This window comes from Spermophilus citellus (assembly GCF_964194105.1).
Source record: "Spermophilus citellus genome assembly, chromosome: X".
NCBI lineage: Eukaryota > Metazoa > Chordata > Mammalia > Rodentia > Sciuridae > Spermophilus > Spermophilus citellus.
In genome coordinates this window covers 23530275-23558060 of record NC_138190.1, presented here as the reverse complement: position 1 = coordinate 23558060, position 27786 = coordinate 23530275, and the positions used below count along the sequence as shown (strand labels likewise).

Sequence of the window (27786 nt, the reverse complement as noted above, 5' to 3'; positions counted from 1 at the left end):
TTAATTTGTTTGTTCTAATTTGTTGTAAATGACATCAGAAGGCATTTTGATTCATAGTACACAAATGAGGCACAACTTTTCACTTCTCTGGTTGTACACAAAGAAGAGTGGCAAGTTTCTGTTTTTGTTTTTTTTTTAGTATATTACTTTCTCATGGATGCCATTTGACACACATTAAACTTTCAGCCTTTGTCTTTTAGTTTCACCTTCCATTTAAATGTAGAAACATGAAAATATGACACACGTCATTGTTTTGGAAACTTCAGCCCTTCATTCATTCTTATAAATACACATAATTATGGGGCATTTCAATGAGGTTTCTTGGATCATTGAATCTAACCATATATTTAAACACATAAAAGAAATGCAATTCAGATTACTAATGTGCTACCTTATTTTCCCATCAACAGTAAATAATGAAATGAAGTGTTAGACTCTGGAAATTCAACTCAATCCTAATCTCACTCAAATGGGGACACACATTTGCCTATCTTGAAGAATTACCTCCACACGTGCAATATTAATCATAGATAATAACTTTAAAAAATAATCAGATAAGAAATTAAAATCAAGTAACTTGGTATAGTGAGAACAGCTGGTTCAATCAGTACTCTTTAACTGTAATAGCATGACATTATTTATCAATGCCCCCAATGTGATTCTGCAATCTGTATACGGGGTAAAAATGGGAGTTCATAACCCACTTGAATCAAAGTGTGAAATATGATATGTCAAGAACTATGTAATGTTTTGAACAACCAACAATAAAAAAATAAAAAAAATTTAAAAAATCATTTTAAATGAAAACATAAATGATATAGATATACAATTACGTAGTGAAAAAAAAAAGAATTATGTTTGAACATATAATAATTGGTAGATCCCAAGATAAAGAACAAGTGTTGCCCAAGGAACAACACATTTGTTATTTTAAAAATCCAGTGGAAATTTATCTCAAATACAACTATTTATAATCCAATATATTTTCCAACATTAACTCTAAAGTATGTTATCAGTGTTTAAAGATACATTTATGTCTAAATTTTATAACTTTGACCTACTTTAATGTCTTACGACATTGGACGCCATAGCTCAGCATGAAGATAATTGTTATAGGTGACTGTGATTGGGAAATATGGTCCTTATAAGTAGGAATGGGAGGTGCCAATCATAATTTCAGAAGTAGAAGTTGAATTTTTATTTGAAAAAAAGAAATACTAGGTGCTTCAGAAGTCTCAGCATGGCCAAGACAGTCTCTCCAAGTCAAGAATCAACTTGTCTCAGAGTTTTCTTTATTTATTTGAATAAGATGAAATATAGAAAGGCAAATAAATAGATTTAAACACACCTTCCATATGCCTATATCTAGCTTTCTAATGTTCTAATAGTATAATGACATTCATGATCACTCATGCAGGCTATGATTCATAATCCATGAAGGGCTAAATGCTTAAACTGAGATTTTTTAACTGCTAATGTGTTACATGGATACCGTTTCAATGCATTATCATTAAACAAACTGCATATGTCTTTTCCACAAGCTGACAAAGATGTGAAGATGTGTGATGAGTTTTCTTGGGGATAATGGCACAGACTTTGTTATTAACTTTGGTATTGGCCCTGAGAGACTCAGAAAATTTTTGGGTATTGATCTAGCAGTTTTAGTTAACAAAACAATACAGAACACAATTTTTGTATTTCCTAACTTGGCAATGCTGTCTTCCTCTTCCTGTGCACATACACACATTACCTAAATCATCTTTGCAGATGTGTGTGAACCAGAGGTATCTCTGCTCTATCTGTCTGTGAAGGGCAATAACAAAATGTTACAACCCATTTAGCAATAAACTATGCATCCTTTCTGCAAGTCTTTGCTTACATTTTATTTCCAACATTTTACCTCCTGTATAAATTTTATTTCATAGTCTTTAGTAATTTCTGGCAACATAAGTAGATACCCAGATGGCATCTCTTTTCTCCATAAGCTAGAAATAATGTCTCAATATAAATTCCAATCCCATCTTTTTTTTTTTTACGATTTAGCTTCTAAATTTTAGAAAGCAGCAACACAAGCAAATATTGAGACAATACCTTTAGCTGAAAGAGATAGCAACAGATTTTAAGTATGAGGATGTAGCATGTGATTTCATTGATACAATGGTAATGGAATTAAAACAATACCTGATGACACAGGCGTAAAGACCACTGTCCTGCAGCAATGTTGGTCGGAACCAAATGGAGTCTTCTTCCTTGCTCATTCTACTACCATCAAAAGCAATTGGCTCTTCAAAGTCTCCAGGACCAGAGCTTTTGTACCACATCAAACTGAGTCCAGCACTTTGGGCAAGGGAGTAATTTGCTCTGATATAACCATAAAAAAGTGCGCATTTGATTCGAACAGGCTCTCCCACCAAAACTTGGTATTTCTTGATATCGACAGACCAATCTGTGCATCCATCAGCTACAGTAAAAAGAGACAGAAAAACATTAGATAAAAAAATTAAGCAATAAGTTCATTCATTCATTCATTTAATAAATGTTTAATGAATATCTACATATATGCAGATTTACTCAAGACAAAGAAAATGTAACAGGGAACAAAACTCAGAAGGAGCATGAAAAGTAGTTTACCCTGCTAGTAAACAATGTATTCTTTACTTAGTCTGCTCCTGTTGGTACTTATTTTTACTTTATAACAGTAGGTTCATTAGTATTTATTATCCCTCAGTTCTTAATATACTTCTTTGCCTGCTCTGTGAAAATAGATTTGGACCCTAAAAATATTTCCTTTGCTAGCAGGTATTCAAGCTTTGTCAGTAGAGGGTGCTGGAGAGACATTACAGGAGGAAAGGGTTTTGCTTCCTAGTCCCAGCATGCTTGCTTGACAGGTTCTGGTAAGTGTACAAGTCTTCTCCAGCAGCTGGCTCCTGCAGGCAGCAGCTTGACATTTTTTTTTTTTTAGCAGAGTCTCAGGTAATACAACTTCTCATGAATAGCTTTACCAAGAATATAATAGGGAGTGTCTGTGTGAACTTCCAGAGGGCAGGTTTCTAACAAGTTCTGATAGCACAGCACCTCAGTGACTTCTGCCATTCAGTTAATCATGATTTTACCTTTCCAATAAGACTTGAAACTCTACTTATGGATAGAAGTATGGGAACTTTTCTTTGGGTGGTCTGTCTCATCCCTAGGGATTATAGCAGTTACTCTTCTACTCCTTCGTGTTATCTTTTTCTATGAACTGAATGTGACCGCAATTCATAATTTGAAAAACTAACAACCAATGTGATGGTGTTTGAAGATTAGACCATAGGGAGGTAATTAGAGTAAGATGAGGTCATGAGGCTGTGGCTTTTCTAATAGGATTAGAGCACTTATAAGAAGAGACTTGGGAAATTGTCCCTTGTGCTCACAAGACAAAGAAAGAATGTAGTCATCTGCAAGCCAGGAAGAGAGTCATCACCAGAAACTAACTATTTGGCTTCTTGATTAAGAGCTTTCCAACTATCAGAACTAGGAGTAATAAATTTCTATTTTTCTAAGCCATTTAGTCTATGATATTTTTATATGGCAACATAAATAGAATAATACATATTCCTTTCATACTAGCCATTCCTTTCATTACTCCAATCTGTTGTTGCATTTAATACTTATTTATAAAATATTTCTCTTTCAAATTACTATGCAGATTTTTCCTGCTGATATGACTCTGATAAAATCAGGAATAAAGATCTTATAGCTAGCAAAATAACAAGAAATAAAAATAAAGTTGTTAGCAAGAAAATAAATTAGGCATCACTCAAAATATGTGAATGATGAACAAAAGACAAAGACCAAGAATAAAAGGACCTCTAACAGCAGTAACAAGCAGTGTTCAACTCCACAAATGAAAAAGAAGTCAACCCAAATGCTGTGAGAACAAGATGAACAACTTAAAGTTCAAGAGAAGGAAAAATGATCAAAATGAAAAGAAATATGTACATTAGAACAAAGAAGACAGATAACAAGACACGGAATTAATTATTAATTTAAAAATAATTTGTACCATCTACAAACAACTTATATATTCACCAGTTAATTTACAAATTTTGATTTATGTTTCACATAAACATCCATTATGGTTTTGGAACTTGCTGCTCCCTTTGTCTGAAATCTTTTTTAAGTACCAGGGATTTAACCCAGGGGTACTTAACCACTGAGACACATCACAGCCCTTTTTAACTGTTTTCTTGTGAGACAGGGTCCAGCCACTGGGGTTACAGGTGTGTATCAACATGCCTGGCTTGTCTGAAATGTTTTAAACCATTGAGTTTCATGGCTTTCTCTCCTCTTTCTATTTCCCTCTAAATATCACTTTGCGAAAGAGGCTTTTTCTGATTGTCCTGTATGAAATATTGTCTTACCATCCTGGTAACTTGATCTGGATTCTGGTTTAATATATTTCATAGGACTTAGTTTTATCCAACATTATATTGCATTACATTTTACATTCATTTGTTCCTTTGGTTTTGGTCTCCTCAACAGAATGTAAGATCCTTGAGATCAGGGACTTTTTTCTTGTCACTCACTTCTTTGAAAATCCTGGTGCCTAGAAGTACCTGCTAGCCAGCTTGGCATACATTTACTAAACACACGAGTGAATAAATAAACAAATTAATGACAAAACCATGAATTGAAGCAACTCCATTTCCCCTCACAAGTGCTGCGATTATAACCCAGCTATGCCTGAATCCAGAATTCATTCTTTCTATAACTATGTATTATATTTGTACATAAAGGTGTCAATTTCAAACTATTGTTTGATATAGTCTATTTTATTTACCCAATTAGAGTCTAAGATTCTTAATAAAGGAATTGAGTCATGATAGAGAGTAAACATGCAAGAAGCTTGGTGGAAATCATCAATGTCACTCATTGCCATCATTCCTGTAAATGACAACTTCAGAGCTGGAACCATATACTAAAGAGGATAAAAGCACTGTACAAACATATGTCAAGGTTACATGAATGCATAGGGTATTTGTCAATGTAGTTTTGTACATTTCTCCATTACACAAAATGAATCCTAGGCAGGATTTTATTTTAAAGGTTATAATTTCAGTGACAAGCATGGCATTATCTTGTGTTGCCACAATGTGAACTACAGCATGATTCTGGAATCAAGTAATTGTAACTGAGGATAGCACTGCTAGTGAAAAGATTGAAATACCTTCAAGGTAGAAGTTTAAAGAGTAAGATGAAATTATTCAAAGTCTTAGAAGATTTGTAAGATAAAGCAAAATGCTTAAAGGTAAAAGCAAAAAGATTTAATTTAGAAAGTTCTAAAAAGATACTAACAAATTAGATAAGAGAACAGAGGGAGAATTGTACTGGAAATATATGCATATAGATATTAATACATACTTCAGTATAGGCTGAGTTAAATGTTGAAAAAAAAGACAAATATTCCTGAAAAGTAAAGTTATTTTGAACTTCAATATCAGTCAGGTGGGATATTTCAAGCAGCTGGGTCATGTGGCAAGGAAAAAACAGAGGGAATGATGAATAAATTATAGCACTTTGGACAATAGAGACACTTTGTATTCATATTAATATGGAAATAGATAAAGGATCTATGATTTAGGAGGTTTTGCCAAAATTCCATTAGTGGCATGCTGCTCAAAAATGAACTGTCAAATTATTGAGATGTTTTTAATATTCTTGGAATAAGATGGCAAATACAAAAAGGAATCATTTGAGATATTGTCAAATTATTTGTGTAAATGTATTTAAATAAATGATGGACTTATGTCCCCTTTCAGTATTTACAGTAAAATATTTTAGTAATTGAAAGAAGTGATAACATATTTACTTTCTTCCTTTGTTAATATTTTGCCTCAGTTGTTCACATTCTCTCTTATTCTGTGTCCATGAATGTCCTTTTTTTCTTAAAACCAGTCAAAATAAATTAGAGTCATGATGACACTTTACTCCAAAATATTTCAGCATCTTCTTTTTAATAAAGGTATTTTTGTCATATTATCACAAGTTATTCTTTTCCACTTTGTGAAACAAGGCATCTCAAATCTTAAAAATATACATAATAACATAAAACTAAACTCTTTAAAAATATTTTTAGTTATAGATGGACACAAGAATTTTATTTCACTTATTTATTTTTATGTGGTTCTGAGGATAAAACCCAGTGCCTCACACATGCTAGGCAAGTGCTCCACCATTGAGTCACAAACCCAGTCCCCTAAAAGTAAACTCATAATGACCAAAATTACTGATACATTCAGTTTTTCCTTATTTCAGCACACAAGATCTTATGGGAATGATCATTTCAAAAGTACATTTCTAGATACTGTTCATTCTATTATGTAAGTTACCAGGTTTGTTACTTTTGAAAAATTATCATCAAGTAATTATACAGACTAGTAATAATTTGTATTTTTTTTCCTTTCAGAATCAAATACCCTTGTATAAATCCTCTCACAGAAAAGTTCCCTGATGAGAAGATTCCAAGGAAATACTCTATTTCAATACAACTTTGGAGTACAAATTCCTTAGAGCAAATGGGAAGCAAAAAGAAAAAAAAATGTGTCAGGGGGTAGGAATAAAAAGCACCATCTTCATTCCTTTTTGTTACCATCCACAAATTTCCAAGAAGTTCCAAGTACTTATACAAAGAACATATATATTCCAAGAACTTATATGAGGACAGTGGAAGAATTGAGATTTGAGACTAATTATTTTTTGAGAGTTTATTGTTCAAGAACAAAAGCTACATATGCTGGATAATGTCAATATATTCAAATAAGATCAGAAAAAGTATTCTTAATTAAGTCACTATTACTACATATGTAAGAGCTCAAAATATTTCCATGGTAACAAGCTCGAAGGTTGAATCCTTAAAAAAAAAATCTTAGCAAAGAATTGCACATATTACATCCTATATGAAAATGTAAGACTTTTTTATAAAAGGGTGAATTATATTACTTTTAAAGTATCTAATTGGAGAGGTATGTTAGAATAATTATAAAACATAAAAAAGCTTTATATACACTATGATAGTGTAGGAGATGCTCCATCTTGGTCCTTTTTTACTAAGCTGATACATCCCAACTTCAACTCATTTGAGCACTGAGTGCTAACAGCTCACAGTCATCTTTTCTTGAAAATTACTTATGTTATTTTTTAAAATAATGTTGGTATATTATAATTATACATAATAGTGGTATTTGTTGTTACATATTTGTTTATGTACAAAATATAACAATATAATTTGGTTAAATATAACAATATAATTTGGTATCTCCACAGTAACTCCCCTCTAGTATCCCCCTGGCCCTTTCCTCTATGAAAATTATTTTTGACTGACAAAAGCAACCCTTCTGAAAAATTGACACTCCCTTGGCCCACTGGTAATAAGGGACTGATGTGGGTTTGTAAAAGACACACTCCTTTCTTTAGCTCAAGTAGCATACGTATGCAATGCTGTTTAAGCTCCAGAACTCCTTATGGATTATGACAAGCCTAGAGTTTACCTAACATCTCCTCCTCCCTCAGCTTTTCCTTCTTTCCTCCCCTGCTTTCTTGCCTTCCTTATAAATTTTCCATTAGAACACTCCCTCCATCACTCACGGGCTTGCTAAACCCTTTATTTTGGGCTCAATTCTGGAAAGGTGACCTAACTCATGGGAATGCAATGATGAAGACATGCACAAGGCTGGTTAGGATAGTGTTCCATAGAGGTGGAATGTTTGGGATGTCTGCCAAAATACAGGAAGTTAAGACCTACAAAGAATAGGTAGATATTGCCTTGGAGGTGGACATAACAGCCAAGACAAAGAATTAAGAAGTAGTAGTTTGGCAAAGTCTATACATGGTTTTTCATTGTAGCAACAGTTTATAGCAAGAAATAGCAAGAGATAAAGGGAAAGAGGTAAACAAAGTTATCTTGCATGACATGTAAAAAATGTTTGGAGGGGCTGGGGTTGAGGCCCAGTGGTAGAGCACTGGCATGACATGTGTGGGGCACTGGGTTCAATCCTTAGCACCACATAAAAATAAATAAATAAATAAAATAGGGGTATTGTGTCCATCGACAACTAAAAAAAAAATTAAGAAAATGTTTGGATTCACCAAGGCAGCAATGGGGGGATACTGAAGAGTTTCAATATGTTATATTTCAGATATGTTATGTTGGGAGGAATTTTAGGTATAGATATAAATTTGAATACATCAGCTAGGAACGTGATATTATTAAAGTCTGAAGTTGGGTAGTGAGATTAGAGAAGGAACAAATGCAGTGGTTTTGAGAAAGATTTAGGAGGCAAAATTGGGAAAAGTAGGTGATGGAAAATATTCAAGAAACAAGGGAGAAGAAAAATGTTAATTTACATGCAACTCATGTATTTTTTTCATAGACTAAAATATCTGTCAAAGTGAGCTAGAAAATCAATGATACCATGTGTGTCATATGGTCATGGTTTTGAAATGTTTTTCAAATTTCTTCATTTAAAAGTTTTTTTTTTTAAATGAATGGACAGGTACAACATTGAAACAGACTCAGTAGTCAGACCTAAATGCACATGTATTTTTCTCTTTTTAAAACTATTATACTGGCATTATTTGATGATACCCCTGGTGTGTGTAGAAATACAGAACATAAGGCATGATTGAGGCTAGGGAGTGTACACCATGTATATATATATAAACTATGCCCCCAAATTACCAGCACCAACGATAGCAAATCTCAACAAAAGCTAATTTTTATATTCTACTTGGGTTCACAAAACATTCTGTCCTCAAGTTTACTCTCTATATCTTATAATTATATTTCCAGATTCTTGCCTTTAAACATATATTTAGGGTAACAATTTTGAAAGAGTGCTTTCAAATATTTTGGAGAGATCTGGGAAGGTGATAAGAATTGATATTAGTAAGGCACCTTTGTCACTTAACAGGAACCCAGATTCTAGAAATTCTTTGTCTGATAAAGCCTGGAAGTTATCATCTATCAACCTCTCAAAGTAGGTCATCTCCAGGTGGATTAAGGCGTTAGTTAGCTGTTATAGTGTTTCTTCTGTGATACAGTCCCCTATGATCATGGAATAGCTGGTTCCAAAGTAAATAGGATCATAGTAGTATAGTTTAACCCTTCCTCATACTTTTGTCTCCAAATTCTAGCAGGTATCACTAACTCAAACACAAAAACATTGTTCAATGCATAATGTGAAATTGGTGAAAAAGATTTGTTTTAAAGTATTTGTTTCCTAATAAGAACAAGACAGAACAAGAACTGTAGACAATAAAAACAAAACATTTAAATCTATTCTTTCATTTATTCATATTCTTGCTTCAGATAATACATTACATAAAATTTTGCATCATGATTTTTCTAATCCAATTTTTCTGATGATTGCATAATATTTTCTTACTCTAATTTATTTACTGTTCTGATGGTAGTTGACTTTTTTGCTACATTTGACTACTCTAAATAATTCTGCCATAAAATAACTTACCTGCAATGTTTTACAACATCCCCCTCTAAAGAAAAAAATGAGTGGTATTTCCAAAGGATATAGTATAACTAGCAGATCAAATAATACATTTTAGGGTGTTATGTTCATTTTTAAATAGATTTTAAAAACTGTATCATAACCTTATTTCACAAAACAATTTATAAAAGCACCTATCTCAATGCATATGCTAATATTGAAATTTTTATGCAGTTTCTTAAATTGAAAAACACTGCATTTCAAATAAGAAAAAATATACCATTAACATAAATATAACTCATCTGATAATTGAATGGCAAGATTATTCAATCATCATTCATGAGCCCTAAATCTCTGATTGGAGTCATCAATATTTGCTGTGTTCAATATTTCAAACTATTTTTACCTGATATGATTGATACCCATTTCCTTTAGCATTGCCTTTTCAATGAAAGATCATGTTAACACCATTTTTTCTCCATTTCTTTTGGCCCCTATACACAACAAAGTGTCTTATAGTTTAGCAAGTTAGTTGTGTTTGTACCTGGCAAGAAGACAAACTAAGCCATTGAACCTCCCTGAGACATGATAAATGAATCTGCTGCCTGACTTTGGACCCCCTTTTCTTCAATTTTATCATCCTCTCAAATTCCTATTGTGTCATCTTCTCACCTGTGATATTTCTTAGCCCATTACAAACCACACTGGTATAGTATAGTTGCCTTTTCCCCATTGTTGCTGCTACATTCTCCTTTATTGGGCCACTGACAGAATGACTGACTCATCCCTCTTTAAAATAATGTTTAGTTTTTCCTCTCATTGACCATTATTCTGTGACACAGCCACACCTTTAAAATCAGTTTTCAGACTTGATATTTCTCAGAGTAAACAATCCATGTGTTATGAGGTCACCAGAAATGTCATAACATTTTTGAGGTTCTAGGATTCAAAATAACTACAAAAATGACTTTTATCCTTCCTTGAGGGCCACATTCATGCTTAACCTTAACACACATTATTGGATCAGAGTAGCAGTCTGGTCTTGATCTTTGCAGAAAATAAATTGTTTTTATTTTCTTTGTGGTGCTAGGGATTGAACCCAGATCCTCATACATGCTAAAAAGACTGTACCACTTAGCTAATACTACCAAACCTTAAATTTCTTTTTGGTCATCTAAAATATCTGCATATCTTTAATGGTTGAATGAAACAGCTCATTGCCCAGGGGACAGAAATATTCTAGGTGAATATTCGTGCTACTGAAAGATAAAAGGAAATAAATAAACTCCTGGGCTGTATAAGAGTCAACAACGCCGATTCTTGGTTCTCCTATAATCACCCCTCACAGATTTCAGAGTTATGCTTCTGAATATTTATTCTCTCCCTATAACTTGACATACATATTCATCATGTCATTGACCATATGTTGATTATTCTTTGATCAACTTATAATGTCCCTCAAATGCCTCCTGAACTAAAATACTCACCCCCTCACACACACAACCAGTCATGTTCCTCAAAGGAAGCAAAAGGGAATATAAATCGGTAAATGTAGTACCTTTATATCTCAATTCCACTTTTACAATAGTATGTCATATGACACTTCTTCCAGACTTTTGGATATATTTCTGAGCATTTAATCTATTGATAGTCAAGGAAATCCATCCTGAATATTAGACTTCAGTGGCGACATGGGAATGTTGCACCTCAGGTTATGTCATTCACTCATTTACTCTGCAACAGCTGTAGGTCAGTGAATGGTTTAGTGGAAAATAGAATAGAGCTCCAGTTGTCAAGAGAAGATAGACAGGCCTGGTGCAGTGGCACTTGCCTGTAATCTCAGGGGCTTCGGAAGCTGAGGCAGGAGGATTGTGAGTTCAAAGCCAGCCTCAGCAAAAGCAAGGCACAAGCAACTCAGTAAGACCCTGTCTCTAAATAAAATGCAGAATAGGGCTGGAGATATGGCTCAGTGGTTGAGTGCCCATGAGTTCAATCCATGATACACTCCCCCTCAGAAAAGAGAGAAAACCGATAGATAATAAGCATAGTAATATAATGAATCAAGAGGTAAAAGAAAAGGAGAATAAAAGGCTAAAATGCCCAGGGTGCTCACAATAAAGTGAGAAAGAAAATTTGAGGAGCTACCATTTGAGTGAAGAGTAAACTTCCAAAATATGTGGGAGAGCAGGATTCAAAACAGATACTCTGAGATGAGAATTCACTGGGTGTGTTCAAGGGAGAGTAGGAAGTTTTGAGTGATTGGAGGAAATGAGTGGGACAAAGAGCGGCCTGATATTTCAGGGTCTTTCATCATCTGTAAAAAAATAAAACACCATCTTTATTTCCCAAGGCTGAGTTAAAACTAGGAATAATGACTCAATATGGAGCACCTCTTAATGGAGGAACTCCCTTGTGTACTTTCTTTGCCTTTATGGGGCATTGTCAGTCTTTAGAGGCTTTGTTTCCACACATTCACATGGCCACATGTAATCAATATATACCATGAATATTTTGAAGTAGTTTTCTGATGCTACTATAAGAAAGTACCACAAATTTGTGGTTTAAAAATAGATGTATTTGCTTATAGTTCTGGAGCTTGGAAGTCTGAAGTCAGTCTGAAGTCAAGGTATCAGCATGGTTGATTCCTTATGGGAACTCTGAGGAAAAATCTATTCCAGGTCTTCCTAGATTATGAAAGCAGCTAGCAATGCATGCTATTTTTTGGCTAGTGGAAACATCACTCTATTCTCTATCTTTGCATGACATTCTCCCTGTGTGTCTCTAGGTCTGTGGTCCTCTCCTCTTCTTATTAGGACACCAGTCATTTTAGATTTAGGCACCATATCATTCCAGTATTACCTTGTCTTAACTTAGCTAATTACAGATTGAAAGACCATATTTACTAGTAAATAGCTTCTGGGAAACACATGAATTTTTTTGAACACTATTTAACACAGTGCACATTCGAACCTAGGTTGGTTGTTAGATAGGCTTTGCTCAACAATCAAATAGGCTGGTAAAGGTACAAGTGGAATGAATTTCATATAATAGAGAATAAATCACCTAATGCAATTCTTTGGACAATAATTTAACTAAAAGCACTCAGGGATCTATGTATGATTTAGATTTATTAATAAAAGTTATTTGTCTTTCATTTTGTGAACATGAAGATAAAGTTGTGAAATGTATGTAACAATACAATAGGATAGTAAATGAGTTCTGGACAAACTAGATCAAAGTACAAATCCTAGCCATGTCAAGGTAAAATAAAAATTGTAAGCTCTCAGTGCCTTCATTTCTGCATGTTGAAAGTTCTGCCTTGTGGGGTTATACTGCAATTGATAAAGGAAACTGGACTATTTCTTGGATGTGTGTTTTTGCTTACTGCAGGTCTCTGATCCTAAAGTCAGGAATAGCAGATAGTAAGTGATCAGGGCCCCAGAAAAAAGAATCAGAACAACTGCTTCTCAGATAATTGGTCATAAAAACAGCATGATACTGAACTTGGACTAGGTATACTCTGTGATTCAATTGTACTATCTGGACTCCACAGATAGAACAAGAGTTCTTTAATCACTCTGGGCCAATTTTCACAATAATGATAAAATCCAGAACTGACACTGAAGTCTTGTTTAACTTCACCAATCACGTTTTCTTATTAAGCCATTTGACTTTGCCTTATGAAGTCCTGCTTCTGCCTTTGGTCTGGGTAATAATTTTCATAATGTTTGCTCTTCCATGTAATACATTTATATTTTAGCAAATGTTCAATGCTTTCCATTCATTTTCTCTGATCCATTCTGTGACAGTTAAGTTGAAGGCACTGATTTTCTGTGTGGGATTATGATATCCCTGCCTTGTTTTAAGTAAATTCAACTTAAGACCCATTATCTTTTTTTTTTTAAAGAAAGAGTGAGAGAGAGAAAGAGAACTTTAATATTTATTTTTCAGTATTTGGCGGACACAGCATCTTTGTCTGTATGTGGTGCTGAGGATCGAACCCGGGCCGCACGCATGCCAGGCGAGCTCGCTACCACTTGAGCCACATCCCCAGCCCAAGACCCATTATCTTTGCACTTTTATTTTTCTTTGAGAAGTGTTTAAAAGTTACATGAGAAAGGCCCTATACAGTACCTTCCACAGAGTGCACAATCTCTTTTCCATTTCCACAACCAACTGGAGAAGTAAAAGCCCAACTATTTGGCAAACACAAGCAGATGTACAGTATTATAGAAAAACATCTGGTTTCTTATTTTTTCATATTGTGGCCATAAGGAATTGGCACAAATATGAAACACCTTGATATATATGGTCCTTCTTTGAAAAATAAAATGATACCAATTTACTTAAAATATATTTTTCATTCTTTCCATTATGTATTTACTTATGATCTCTATAGGATATAAACCTTTAATAGCATGTATCATATTGAAACCTTATTTGATCCACATATTTAATTTATCACTGAATTGTGGGGACTTTGAGAACTGGAACTTTATCATATCTCAATCTGTCCATGTATCTATCATTTATGTATCTAAATCTCATCTAACTCTAATTACATATGTTTAGCCATTTTTATATCTCTATGTATTTGCTTACCATTCATGGGGTATTCTAGGCAATCCATAAACCTGTGTTAAACAAATGAGTGCTTTACTAAATATTCATTTATATCAGTATTGAAAATAGGAATCTTGTGTGTGAGCACATTCAACCATCAGAATTGTTTTTACATATTTTAACTTTACTAATTTTGAAAAAGTTATTACTATGCATTATCTTTTATAATATTGAAATAAATATGATTTTTGAGTGTTAGCAATATGCAGAGCTGAACAAAGCTTAGGACTCATTCAATTCTTGTTGATCTATTAAACACTGCACTGTTTCTATGTCTTTTTGCAATTTATTTTGTTCATGTACATCTTCCACAAAACCCTCTATTTGGACCTCAAAACTCATAAGTATATGTGCATATAGATAGGTCAATAAGTATTTCTACTTTCAGGCATTTTATACCTTGGAGATGCTTGTTAGATACTGGATTAAATATCAACACGAGGAGCAACAGACCAAACAAACACTGATCAAATTTAATCCCTTTCTCAATTTAGAGATGCCTCACAGGGAAAGGCCTCTTGGATAGCAGGACATTTGCCCTGAAAATTGATCCTTTAAACAGAGTAACAGAGCTCAAGGCATATTTACTTTTGTTTTGATTTTGCTTTAAAGAATATAGCAGTACAGAATTATACTTTTGAAGATTAAAATTATAGCAGATCTTTACATATTATAACAATCCAAAATGGGATAGTGTTTGTAGAAATGAACACATACTCATGTATTAGAGTTAGAATCATATTTTGGCTTAGATCCACTTATGTTATCAACTATCTACTATCTGCAACTCACTCTTCTACAACAAATATAATAAAAAAACAGCATGGCTTTTGAAGAAATCTTTATAGTAGGGACAAGCATGTCAGCAATTACATATAACACAAAGAGAAATGGAGAAAATTCCAAGAATAGAGACAGCATTTCTGACCAAACACAAGGCAAAAAGGCAATTCTGTTTCTCAACTAATCTAATGGGGATATGAAATAAGACTCCAAAAATCAAAAAGGACTTAAAAACAAAAATGGAATTTAAAGTATGCCTTATTTCCAAACTTGATCATTCAGAAGAGAACTCCAAGTCCACAGGATATCCAAGTTAAACTAGAAAATAAAGAGAACATTTCATAATGGTGAAGTGAAGAGGGGTGGAAAAGAGTGTAAATAAATGGAAATAGGACCAAAATGTGGGTTTTGCAAAATATCTTGCCAAAAGACTTCAATTTAATTCTGTAGCCCATTAGAATCACCTGGAGGACTTGTTAAGAAATCTTTGGGCTCTCCTTTATACTTTTAGATTCAGAAGGACTCAGTTGGGACTTAAGAATTAGCATTTCTAAAAATTTTCCAGGTGATGCTTCTGATCCAGGGATGACACCTTGAAGAACACTAATCAATGCAGACAGTGGGAAATGTCTGCAAAGAAAGTGGGACTATTTGTTTTTTTTTATTGGTTGTTCAAAACATTACATAGTTCTTGATATATCATATTTCACACTTTGATTCAAGTGGGTCATGAACTCCCATTTTTACCCCGTATACAGATTGCAGAGTCACATCAGTTACACTTCCACTGATTTACATATTGACATACTCATGTCTGTTGTATTCAGCTGCCTTTCCTATCCTCTACTATCCCCCCTCCCCTCCCCTCCCCTCCCCTCTTCTCTCTCTACCCCCTCTACTGTAATTCATTTCTCCCCCTTGTATTATTTTTCCCTTTCCCCTCACTTCCTCTTGTATGTAATTTTGTATAACCCTAAGGGTCTCCTTCCATTTCCAAGCAATTTCCCTTCTCTCTCCCTGTCCCTCCCACCTCTCATCCCTGTTTAATGTTATTCATCTTCTCATGCTCTTCTTCCCTACTCTGTTCTTAGTTACTCTCCTTATATCAAAGAAGACATTTGGCATTTGTTTTTTAGGGACTATTTGATCTACATTTTTAGAAGAATCACTGTAGTGGCAATATCAAGAATGGATTAGAAGGCTACATACAGCTGAGAGTAGGAAGACCACTTAGGATGTTCTTAAAATAGAGGGTGTAAAGAAAAGTGAAGGGTATTAAGGAAATGTAGGCAAGTTGTAGAGGCAGAGTCCAAACGATGCAGAGATTGATCAGATGGGAGAGATGAGGGAGGAAGGGGAGTCATGGATGACTCTGAGTTTTCAAACAAGGATTCCAGAGAAGATCGGGACATCACCAATGGAAATAAGAAGCACAAACAGGTTCAAGGTAGCAGTTAACAAGCATAGCAAGGGTAGAAGACTCACTTATTAGCTTACAAAACATTTTCTGCCTTTATCACAGGTGTTTTTATGTAACTTTTGAACTGTCTGGTCTGTGCTATTAAAACGCTTCTGTGAATCTTTTTCATATTGTGAGCTCTGCTGGGGATCCAAGTCCCCTGGAGTTAGAGAAAAATTCAAGAGAAATGGGAATGAAGTCTGTTATATATTTTAATATGCATATGTTCCATATAAATAATATCATACAGATTAATTGGCTATTTGATTAAGTTCTTGCAGAGATGGAGGATTCATTACACACACAGTCTGTTTATTTGTCCCTTCATGTGTATTTCTAAATGAGAATTTTAAAACATATTAAGGCCACTTTTAAACTGGTGGTGAGAATTTTTATCATTTGAGAAAAGGTTTTATTAAAATATGCTATACACATATAATATACTATACACATATTAGCTTTACATAGCATTTTAGGCATTGATCTACATTCAAATATATGATCATATATGTCTTATGATGGGAACCTATTAATATCTTGAGCTTTGTTCAGGGTATTACAAAAAATATAGTGCACTTTTTCCAGGATCTATTTATCATTTTTGTTATAGGTGTAAAAATAGCATACAATTTTATTTCTATGCTTCTTTATTTACAAAGTGTTTTCTTTAACACTGTCAGGCTTGAGCAAGAAAATGCAGGTGATAAAAATCAGAAAAAAACATAGAAAATGTTTGTATATTTTCATATATTTTTCTCCAGATTTACTTAACTATAGTTGATATATAGAAATTACATATAGTGTGCTCAAAATACTAGGTTTTGAGATACAATACACTGTAAAATTATTAATAAATATTCAAGGATAGAAGGTTGCCTTTAACCTTAAACTTTACTTTCTGGAGGTTTGCTTGGCATTCTCTCAGGCATTCTTCAAATAATCATAGTAAATAAAAATCTATGTTGTAGACAGTAGAAAATTACATTGACTCATTTTTTTTTCAATTTGTTTTGTTGTCCTGTTTTAAAAGTAGAGACTCTGTGTGTGGGGTAAATTCAAATAGATTTTAGAAGGTTGAAAAATTTGTCAAAAAGTATGTATGTGGAAAACATTACTGGACATTGGTTAATATGAAAGTTTACTAAATTCAAAGCAAATTTAAGCTATCTTGGCATGACTTAGCAATTAAATAGTCCCAAACTGCTGACTTAAGTAATATTGTATTTATAGTCTCTTTATTAACACTGATTGAACTCAAAACTGGAAGAATTTTCTGTTCTAGTAATTTTACCTCACACTTTATTGCATTTATTTCTTATTATTTATATAAAAGTTTAAATTTTCAGTGAGGGGAAGTTTGTTTCATGTATGATTTACTGATAAATCCCTTTTAAGAAGAACACATATCATTTGCTCATTCATCTAGCTCAGTATTCAATCTTTGGCTACTCTACTATATATATATATATATATATATATATATATATATATATATATATATATATATATATATATATATTATATATATATATTCTTGATATACTCCTCAAAGGTTAAAAATTCAGACCCTTAGTATTTATTTTTGACACCTTTCTTTAAGATGTTTCAGATAATAGCAAATATTGGTGGATTTAGGAGAATGACTGATTTTGCAATAACCCCTGCCACCTCTGGAAGGAGGCATCTATTGATAAATTCTTAATTTCAATGAATATTTATGATGTACCTTCTATATTCTAGATACTAAACTCGTGAGATTCATGCATTTGATAAGCTTACTTCACAACACATTAAACAAAGGTTCCTTCCTTTTAAACTTGCTGCTTACTTTTTTGCCAGTGTAATATCATGGGGAAAATGGGACATTTGTCTCAAGTCTTGCTTTACTTTTTCAATCTTGTATTCATAGATACTTTCAAAGCTAACCAAGGCTGTATGGTGGGTGTCCTTAATGATTATAAGATATGCATAGTATAGATATATAAAGATAAATAGATAGATGATATATAGTTAGAGATTTTTTTATTATTCGTTATATTTGAAAGGCATTTCTTATCCTTGTTTTTGACAGCAAAGTTCACCCTGGCCTATCAAAAGACTCATTAGGATACCTTGCAATTATGAAAAATATTTTATTTACTTTGAAATTTGTAAAGCCTGTTCATTCTCTTTCTTCATCTCCATTACTGTGCTGTGAAATAGCCAATCACATGTTCTTTTATTCTATAAATTGGAAAATACTGAATAATTTAACAGCTATAAAATTTCAGAACTTCATTCAATAGAGTAGCTATAGTCCCTGATCTCTATTTTAATATGCTTTCAGTTATTGCAAGTCATAACAGTACAATGCAGGGCCTGGATGAATATCACTCACTCAGTTGTTTTCTTGAATGGCTTCAGGGTATGAAGTAAACTATACTACATCACTGTCCTCATAATGAGATCATTCTGCTGGATAAACAAGCTCCCCACAGGCCCTATCTGCTGATGGGACCCAGTGAACCAAATATTTAACACTTCACAGAGGCTCCTCCCTGCCATTCTTCAGTATTGCATGCATCATTTTCAAGAGAAAATTTGATGCAAAGAAGTAGAAAATTGAGCTACTGACTCCTGGGTCTGTTGCTACAATCTGGCTTAGTAACAAAGCCTCAATTCAATTTCTGGGTCCTGTGAGATAATAGAAGTTTCAAAGTTCCCAATAAAATTGTGGAAATATAAATTCTTGTTCTATCTGACCAATTTACACACAGCATTCAGTGAAACCTGTCTGCCCAAGGAAATCACTGAAACAAAGAATGGAGTTAATGTAGTATTTGTTCATTTGTTGGAAATGTTCACTGAAAAAATTGACTCATGCAGAAAATGGAAACTTTCTTTACTCCAGTGTTTAAAAGACAGTCTTGCTTTATAAACACTTCCTGCACTATTAGTATGAGGGATAATGTAGGAGAAAAAACCACCAGTTCAGGAATAATATGTGATAATGCTCATGTTTGGGATGTTAGAAATTCAAGCTTGAGTTTTATGTGTGCTTATTTGAGTGGGTGTGCATGCCCACATATGTTGTTTTTAACATTAACTTGCATGATATATACACTAGCATATATATTAATCATTTTTGCTTGTTATGACCTAAAAACCTGACAAGTACAAATTAGAGAAGGAAGTTTATTTGGGCTCATGGTTTCAGAGGTTCAGTTCATGGTTAGACAACTCCATACCTTTGTAGATATAAGGTGAGGCAGAATATAATGGCAGCAATAGTGTGTTGAAGTAGATAGTAAATGTCAGAAGAAAGTAGCTTAGGACATGAGAGCCAGGAAGAAGAAAGAAAGCTCTGTTAACAAGGTATAAAATATGAATACCAAAGGCATGCCCCCAGTGATTTGTCTCCTTTAGCCACAGCATAACTACCTACAGTTACCACCTAATTCATCTACATCATATCAGCGAATTAACTCATGACTAGTTTACAGCTCTCATAATTTAATAATTCACTTCTGATTCTTCTGGTATTGTCACACATGAGCTTTGAGGGGTATCCTCATATCTAAACCATAACAGCATAGTTTCATTTCATTTTATAAAGCATGAAAAAATGGTACCAAATGAATGCTCTTTAGGCAATGGTTTATGTACATTACTCTTACAAAGACATGAGGGCTTTAATACAAGCATGAACAGAGCATTATGAGAGTTTTCTTTTCTTAGGAGAGCCAAAAAAGGCTTTCCTGGGGCATACAAGTGGTGAGGATTCTAGTTTAGTCATGAATTAAGTGACGGAAATTCCAAGAAATGAGAAAAGGTGGGCTAGCATTGTGAATAAAAAAAAAAATTATAAGGTATATTTAAAAAAGGAAGACTTGGATAGATCATGGGTTTTATGGGTCCAGGATAATCAGTGATAGAGGAAGAGGTGAAGAAAGAAGATTAATTGTTTATGTGTCTGCATGCCCAGATTATCCATGACTGATTGTGCCTAAACCAGTAAATAAACCATGACTTGAATTCTTGAGAAAAGATGAACTGACCCAAAAAAATGCCCTCTCTGAAGAGAAGTAATGTGTAAAAGGGATAAGGGTGAAGACATGCACAGAGAAAAGCTTAGAAAACGTAAAGAAATCAAGAAATCAATAAACAAAGAATCAGTTCAAATCAAGTCCCTAAAATTTAATTCTTAATTACATTTTACTTCTGAACTTGAATTTCATGCATACTTATTACTTTTTAAAGTACTTTGAATGGACTGTAAACTTGGTACCTAAAAAAATATTCATTAAATTGTTTTATAATTAGGACTATACCATAAAAAGCTATATTTTGTTTTCTGTGTTTTCCAACAATATTACATATTGAAAAGTTTAGTTATAGATTCATTAAGTCTATAAATATATGATAATATTATTTGATATTTAAGTACCATGAGCTTTCATTATAATATATAGTATCATGATCAATGCCATTTTATACACATTGTTTGATTTTCTGATTTTGACTTTATCTTAAAAATAAAAATTAGGAATAACAAATTAGAGTATCATCTTTTGCCAAATAGTTTCTTTAGATTTTATGCTAATGTATATCTCTGTAGGCAATGTATGAGAGTATCCACTTTAGACTGTTCTACCTATATTAACTTATATTTCTCCATAAATGCATTCTCCTTTATTCAATATTCATGATATTTTCCATACCTGCTTATGAATCCACAAATAACAAGAAAATGTCAATGACCCTGATTAGGATTATTTTTGTACACTTTTTTTCTTCAATTTTTCAAATACACATTGATAAAAGTGAAATTAATATATCCATCTGGGTCCCTCTTTCTGGATCTTCAAACCAATTATTATATATTTGTTAACCTTTGTAAGCCCTAAATGCAGTGAATTCTTATTACTGATGGTTACTGTTGGGAGGGGGCTTATATATTCATGTATTTTCTTACTCTATATATATTAGTACAATCCAGCAGGTCAAAATAGATGTTTTCTTCCAACCCAATTAACCTTTCTTGCTAATGAAAACATCGCTTCATTAGTACTCACTAATAAACAATTTTAAATTCTTAAACATACTTATACACATAAGAATAAAAACACAAAACAAGTGATCCTGTACTTTCTGTTTTCTTGAGCATTTTCAAAGGACATGCAAATCTGAAATTTAACCAAAAGCCAAACATCAAACAACAACAACAAAACAACAAACAGGTCAAAAATTGAATTAAAATAAACTTTTCATTCTACAATAACAAAAAGTTCATGAGCTAATATAAGTTAAACGTAAATTCATGGCCCAGTGCAATAGTGCACTGCTGTAATCCCAACAACTCAGGAGGCTAAGGCCAGAGGATCACACATTCAAAGCCAGTCTCAGTAAATTAGCAAGGCCCTAAGCAATTCAGCGAGATCCTGTCTCTAAATAAAATATAAAAAGGGCTGGGGATGTGGCTCAGTGGTTGAGTGCCCCTGGGTTCAACCCCTGGTATCAAAAACAAACAAACAAACAAACAAAAAACAAGCTAGATTATCCTATCTACTTGTAAAATTTATATATATATATATAAATACATCACCTATTATCTTGAATTTTAACACAGAAAAACATGCTTTGTTGGTGTTTCTATAAGTCAGTCTAACCTCAATATAATACACACAAAAATAATTCATTAATCAAATTGAATGACTTTATTTAAATGAATAACATTGAAAATAGGATATTGGAGTAAAACCATGATTAATGAATTTGCTAATTAATTTCTTAATTATGGCTTCTAATCTTAGAAAAGACAAACATGTGTAACTAAAACAACATAAATAAGAATAAACAGTTTCCTTTATATTTTATATTCTTTATAAAACTCATTTTTTCATTCTTTTTAGTTATGATACAATACCAGGATATGCCCTGGTATTCCATAAAAACATGGAACACAATCCTCTTCAATTCGGTCCCCAGCATATCTCCCAGAATTCCCTCTATCCACTCCATTGATATTACTATCACTCTTTAATCCATTTACAGTTTGCTTCCTTTGTTTTTGTTTATAATTAGTGTCCTATGGATACACCCTGTGTGGGGATGTACCATGCAACATCCATGTATGCACATAGAAAGTTTGGTCATATTCATTATACTGATCTTCGCTTTTCTGATTCTTTCTTGCATCTCTAAATCCCCTTTATTTACTCTTCTATTTTGATGAAGCTCCCTCTTGCTTTCTTTTCCAACTTTTTGTTTATTTTTTAATGCCTCTTCTTATTTTGGATTAGCATATTAGATAACACTTGATCTTTGACTACTTGAGATTGTCTTATTTCACTTAGCATGATAGTGTCCAGTTCTGCCATTTAGCAGCAAAGGATATAATGTCATTCTACATTATAGCTAATACTCTACTGTGTATATGCCACATTTTCAGTTTCATTCACCTGTTGTAAGGCAATAATTTGGTTCTATAGCTTGACTATTTTGAATTGTGCTGCCATAAATATTGATGTTGCTATATCAAACTAAAATGCTGATTTAAAATATTTTGGATATATACCAAGGAGTGGGATAGCTGGGTCATATGGTGGCTCCCTTTTGTTGTGGGGGGCAGGGATTGAACTGAAAGACACTTAACCACTGAGCATTATCCCCAGCCCTTTTTAATATTTTATTTAGACAGGGTCTCGCAAGCCTCACTAAATTGCTGAGGCAGGCAGATTTGAACTCTCAATCCTCCTGCCTCAGCTTCCCAAGCCACTGGGATTATGGGCATGTGACACCACACCTGGCCCATCATAGTTTTTTTTTTTTTGAATCTTTATACTGCTTTCCAGAGTGGTTGCATTAAATTGCAGTCCCACCAAAAAGGTATGAGTTTTCCTTTTTTTCAACATCCTCAACAATATTCATTATTATTTGTATCCTTGATAATTGCCATTCTGACTGAAGTGAGACAAAATCTCAATAAATTCAGCAAAGTAGCAGGATACAAGATCCAAACTCATAAATCATTAATGTTCCTATACTCCAATAACAAATCTGCTAAAAAAGAAATTAGGAAAATTGTCCCCGTTTGCAATAGCGTCAAAAAAAAGTACTTGGTAATCAATCAAATGAAAGACGTGAAAGAGTTCTACAAGGAAAACTATGGAACACTAAAGAAAGAAATTGAAGAAGACCTTATAAGATGGAAAGACCCCTCCATGTTCTTGAACAAACAGAATTAATATTGTCAAAATGGCCATACTACCAAAGTGACAACAGATTCAACACAATCCCTATCAAAATTCCAATGACATTCTTCACAGAACTAGAAAAAGAAGTTCTGAAATTCATTTGGAAAAATAAGAGACACAGAATACCCAAAGCATTTCTTAGCAAGAAGAGTGAAGGAGGTGGCATCACAATACCAGACCTCAAATTATATCCAGAGCTCTAGTAACAAAAACAATATGATATTGAGACCAAAACGGACATGAAGACAAATGGATTAGAAGATACAGAGACCATCCCACATAAATACAGTTATCTGACACTAGACAAAGGTGCTAAAACACATGTTAGAGAAATGATGGCCCTTTTAACAAAGATACTGGAAAATCTGGAAATGTGTAAGTAGAAGAATAAAATTTAACTTCTATCTCTCACATTGTACAAAAGTCAACTAAAAGTGCTTTAAAGATCTAGGCGTTAGATCAAAATCCCTAAAACTGCTAGAGGAAAATGTAGAACCAACACTACAGCATGTCAATCCAATAACCAACTTACTTAACAAGACTCATAAAGCATAAGAAATCAAAATTTTAAAAAAAATCAATAAGTGGGATGACATCAATTTAGAAAGTTTCTGCACAGGATAGGAAACAATTAAGAGCATGAAGAGAGAATGGGAGAAAATTGTTGTGAGCTCCTCTGATGATAGGGAATTAATATCCAGAGTATACAAAGAAATCAAAAATCTTAATACCAAAAACAAATAAACAACCCAAATTAAACATGGAAAAAAGAACAAAACAGACACCTTTAAAAAATATATAAATGGTCTACAAATATATGAAAAAGTATTCAACATCCCTAGTAAGTACTGAAATATTCTTTTCTTTTTAAGGGCAACTTAGAAAGAAAGATCAATATGAAAGGAAGAGAGGAGTAATTCCCCAGAGTATCTTGGGGATTGCCTACTACCCCGCCCCCACTCCCTTACATCTCTACACAGTTACTCTAATTAGTACCATGTAGTGTAAAGATATCAGAATTAACAAGTCGACTCTGTTGGACTTCAGAGGACCCAATTGGTGCTAGTTTAAGAATATACCATAAAAAATAATTACAAAAATTTGACATCCTCAAGTGATGTTCACAACTTCAGAACCCCAGTTTCAGCTATTCATGTCTACTAATGACCACTACTTAAGATACAACTTTTTAAATAAATTGACAATTATATGAGGTGCAAATAAGGAGATAATTACTAGGTAGTCCTATATACATTATACACTATCTTCATTCCAAACACACATATTGTTTATGTTTATTTTACAATCACTTAAATAATATGAACATTATATTTTAACATTGAATTGGCTCTCTTATTAAAATAAATTTTAATCAAAATAAATGAGGATTAACAGTGTTTTTAAAATTAGCTATTAGCAATGATATCAACTGAATCTCCATGAAATATTATATGCAGCGGTTCCAAAAGGAGCAAGGAAATACGTACATTTAGAACTTGGCTTTATGACTCCAAAAAACTCATATAAATAACAAATATAATAAAATTCCCATTTCAAATGCCTGTCTAGATAATCAATTCAATGATGATATATATCCAAATTATGGACTTTGATATATAAGCATAGTTGTATACTCCATTTTACTTCTACCCTGTGGGAAGTCCTTAATACAATTTTTATCTTCCCCTAGAGTTTCACTTTGCTGATTGACTATTATGAAATTCAATGGAACAAATGCCAAATTGAGTAACAAAATATCAACAACCAAAATAAATGCAACATTTTGGTGTCAATCAACCCAAGTCAGACTGATTGATTTTAAGGAAAGATACTCTACACATCTAGCACATATAAATTTGTAACTTTTCCTAAAAGTCACTACTTGGTAATTATTTTCTAATTGAATAGCTTCGCTTATTAAACACATCAATTCATTGTTATTTAAACTTCTCTGAGTGATTCACTTATGCAGCTTGCACTCACATTAAAAACTACATTTTGAGGATGGGGTTGTGGCTCAGAGGTAGAGCACTCACCTAGCATGTGCAGGGCCCTGGGTTTAATCCTCAGCACCACATTAAAATAAATAATATAAAGATATTGTGTCCCACTACAACTAAAAAATATTTTTAAAAACCCCAAAACTACATTTGGACTACATTTAAAACATAGGTAGAACCAGAGTTATACAATTAAGAAAAAAAATCATTGAAACTACAAGCTGTTTTAAAAATAAATCAGTGAAATTGATAAAACATAAAACAAAGCTAACTAAGAAACTGAACTTCATAATAAAATTTATCTTTTAATGTTTATGCCAGTGTTTTTATTTCACTTCTATAAGCATATTTACATGTGAAAATTCAAATTTATGTTTATATAAATTAAAAGTCACACTAAGTATATTATATACACAATCTTTTTATGAGTCTATTAAAAAGTCTCTACTAGAGCCAAAATGGGACAAAGTAATATTCCCCTGATCTTTTCCTATCATTTGTCTTCTTCCACTTCTGAGAATGCTTAGAGATGCAATTATTTGACTCTCTCCCAATACTTCATTAACTAAAGGATGTGTTACTTATTGAAAATTCAGGTACAGCAAAATGTCAACACATATATTTCAGAAACTGTGAGGGGAGTGTGCCCCCACAAAAGTTCACAAAAGTAGGAAATTCTGATTCTTGTCTCTATTAGAATCATAGGAAACTTTGGGAAAAAGATATGTTCTAGAATATAGTACATTTGGACACCAATGTACTAAACAGCATAATATATTATAAGAAGTAAAATACCATGAACAAAAGATGGAAATGAAATTTTTATCATGTACATGAGCACGTGCAAAGAATATATGTGTGTGTGTATGTCTGTGTGTAGTATGTGTGTCTAAAGTAAACTTAACCCTTATGTTAATTTATTATGTTAAAAGATTTTTAAAAAGCTGAGCAGCATATGTTCCTATTCATCCCTAACTGGGGAACTAGAATACATCAGAACTTTATTTAGTTTGGAGATTTATAACTTTCAAATACAGTATATTATCAGTTTTATCCCTGAATTATGATAGAGAAAGAGAGGGGACGGACCGAGAGACACAAGGGATAAAATTACAAATAAAAAGTAAAAAAAATAAAAAAAATAAAAAGTGAATTAATCCTGGCATACCAGTTCTAGCATAGTTCAAAAGGAAACCAAATACTTAGCCCCTGGACTATATATTATCCCCTCCTTCTGCATTGTCTTTTCTAGCCCAAATCTAATACGAAGACTTAATGCTTTCATACTTTATATGAAACAAAAAACTGACTTATTTTTAAAACAAAAGTTTGAGTGGACTAGAGTTTATTTTATTTAATTTCTGTATTTTGCACAGCATGCCTGGGTATATACTGAAGGACAGTGAGAGTCAAAGCAGACAGATATTTTAAGAGTAATCAATATTTCTGCTCCAGATTTTTATTTCATTACCACAAGAAAATATTTTCAGCATTTCTACTGAGAATTACAATGAAGACAACTAAGACACAAACACTTCTGCATCAACCTCCTCCTGATAATTGGGTATTAACTGATTTGCTATTGTTGTATTCCCAGTTCATGTTCAATATGACTACTTCGTTTAAGGGAAAATAATAAGCCCAATTTATTAATAAAAAGTATCCAATAATCCTTCCTGCCCCCCCATTCCTTTCTTCCTTCCTTATTCCCATTTCTATGCATAAAAAATAAAACAAGTCTAGTCCCAATAAGCACACTCTCTAACAGAAAGGGCAAATACACAAACAACTGTAATATAATACAATTTGTTTCTAATGGTGATAAGAACAAATATTTTGGGAACACCAATGACAGAGGAAGGAAGAATGACTTCTAATCTCGCAATAAACTAGTGGGTACGTGCAAGACAAAATAATATTTGTGAATTGACAATAAATTACTCATCAAAAAAAGAATTAAATTGAGTGTTTGAATTATTTGGGGAAAAAGATAATATGAATTATTTTTTCTAATTGCTCTCTCTCTTGATCGTGCTGAAACAAGAGTTGTTGGAACAAACCAACAAATGTATGTTTAATATTATTATACACTAAAAAGGGCACCAAGGAAAGGAGCAATATTATGCAAGGGGAGAATAACTAGTTTAGAAGGGTGAGGGTCCAGGAGACCTCTTTTAAAATGTAACATTAAAAGTGATCCC

General features: G+C 33.0%; 1 protein-coding gene across 1 annotated transcript in view; it reads right to left on the bottom strand.

Annotated features, from left to right (window-relative positions):
* IL1RAPL1 (interleukin 1 receptor accessory protein like 1) overlaps nt 1-27786 on the bottom strand; it is a gene marked incomplete at both ends in the record, with an annotated part of 1105883 nt that overhangs the window by 628683 nt on the left and 449414 nt on the right. The window contains one exon of the mRNA XM_081278170.1: nt 2182-2461. Coding sequence (XP_081134296.1) covers nt 2182-2461 — 280 coding nt within the window. The remainder of the gene's footprint in view (nt 1-2181; nt 2462-27786) is intronic.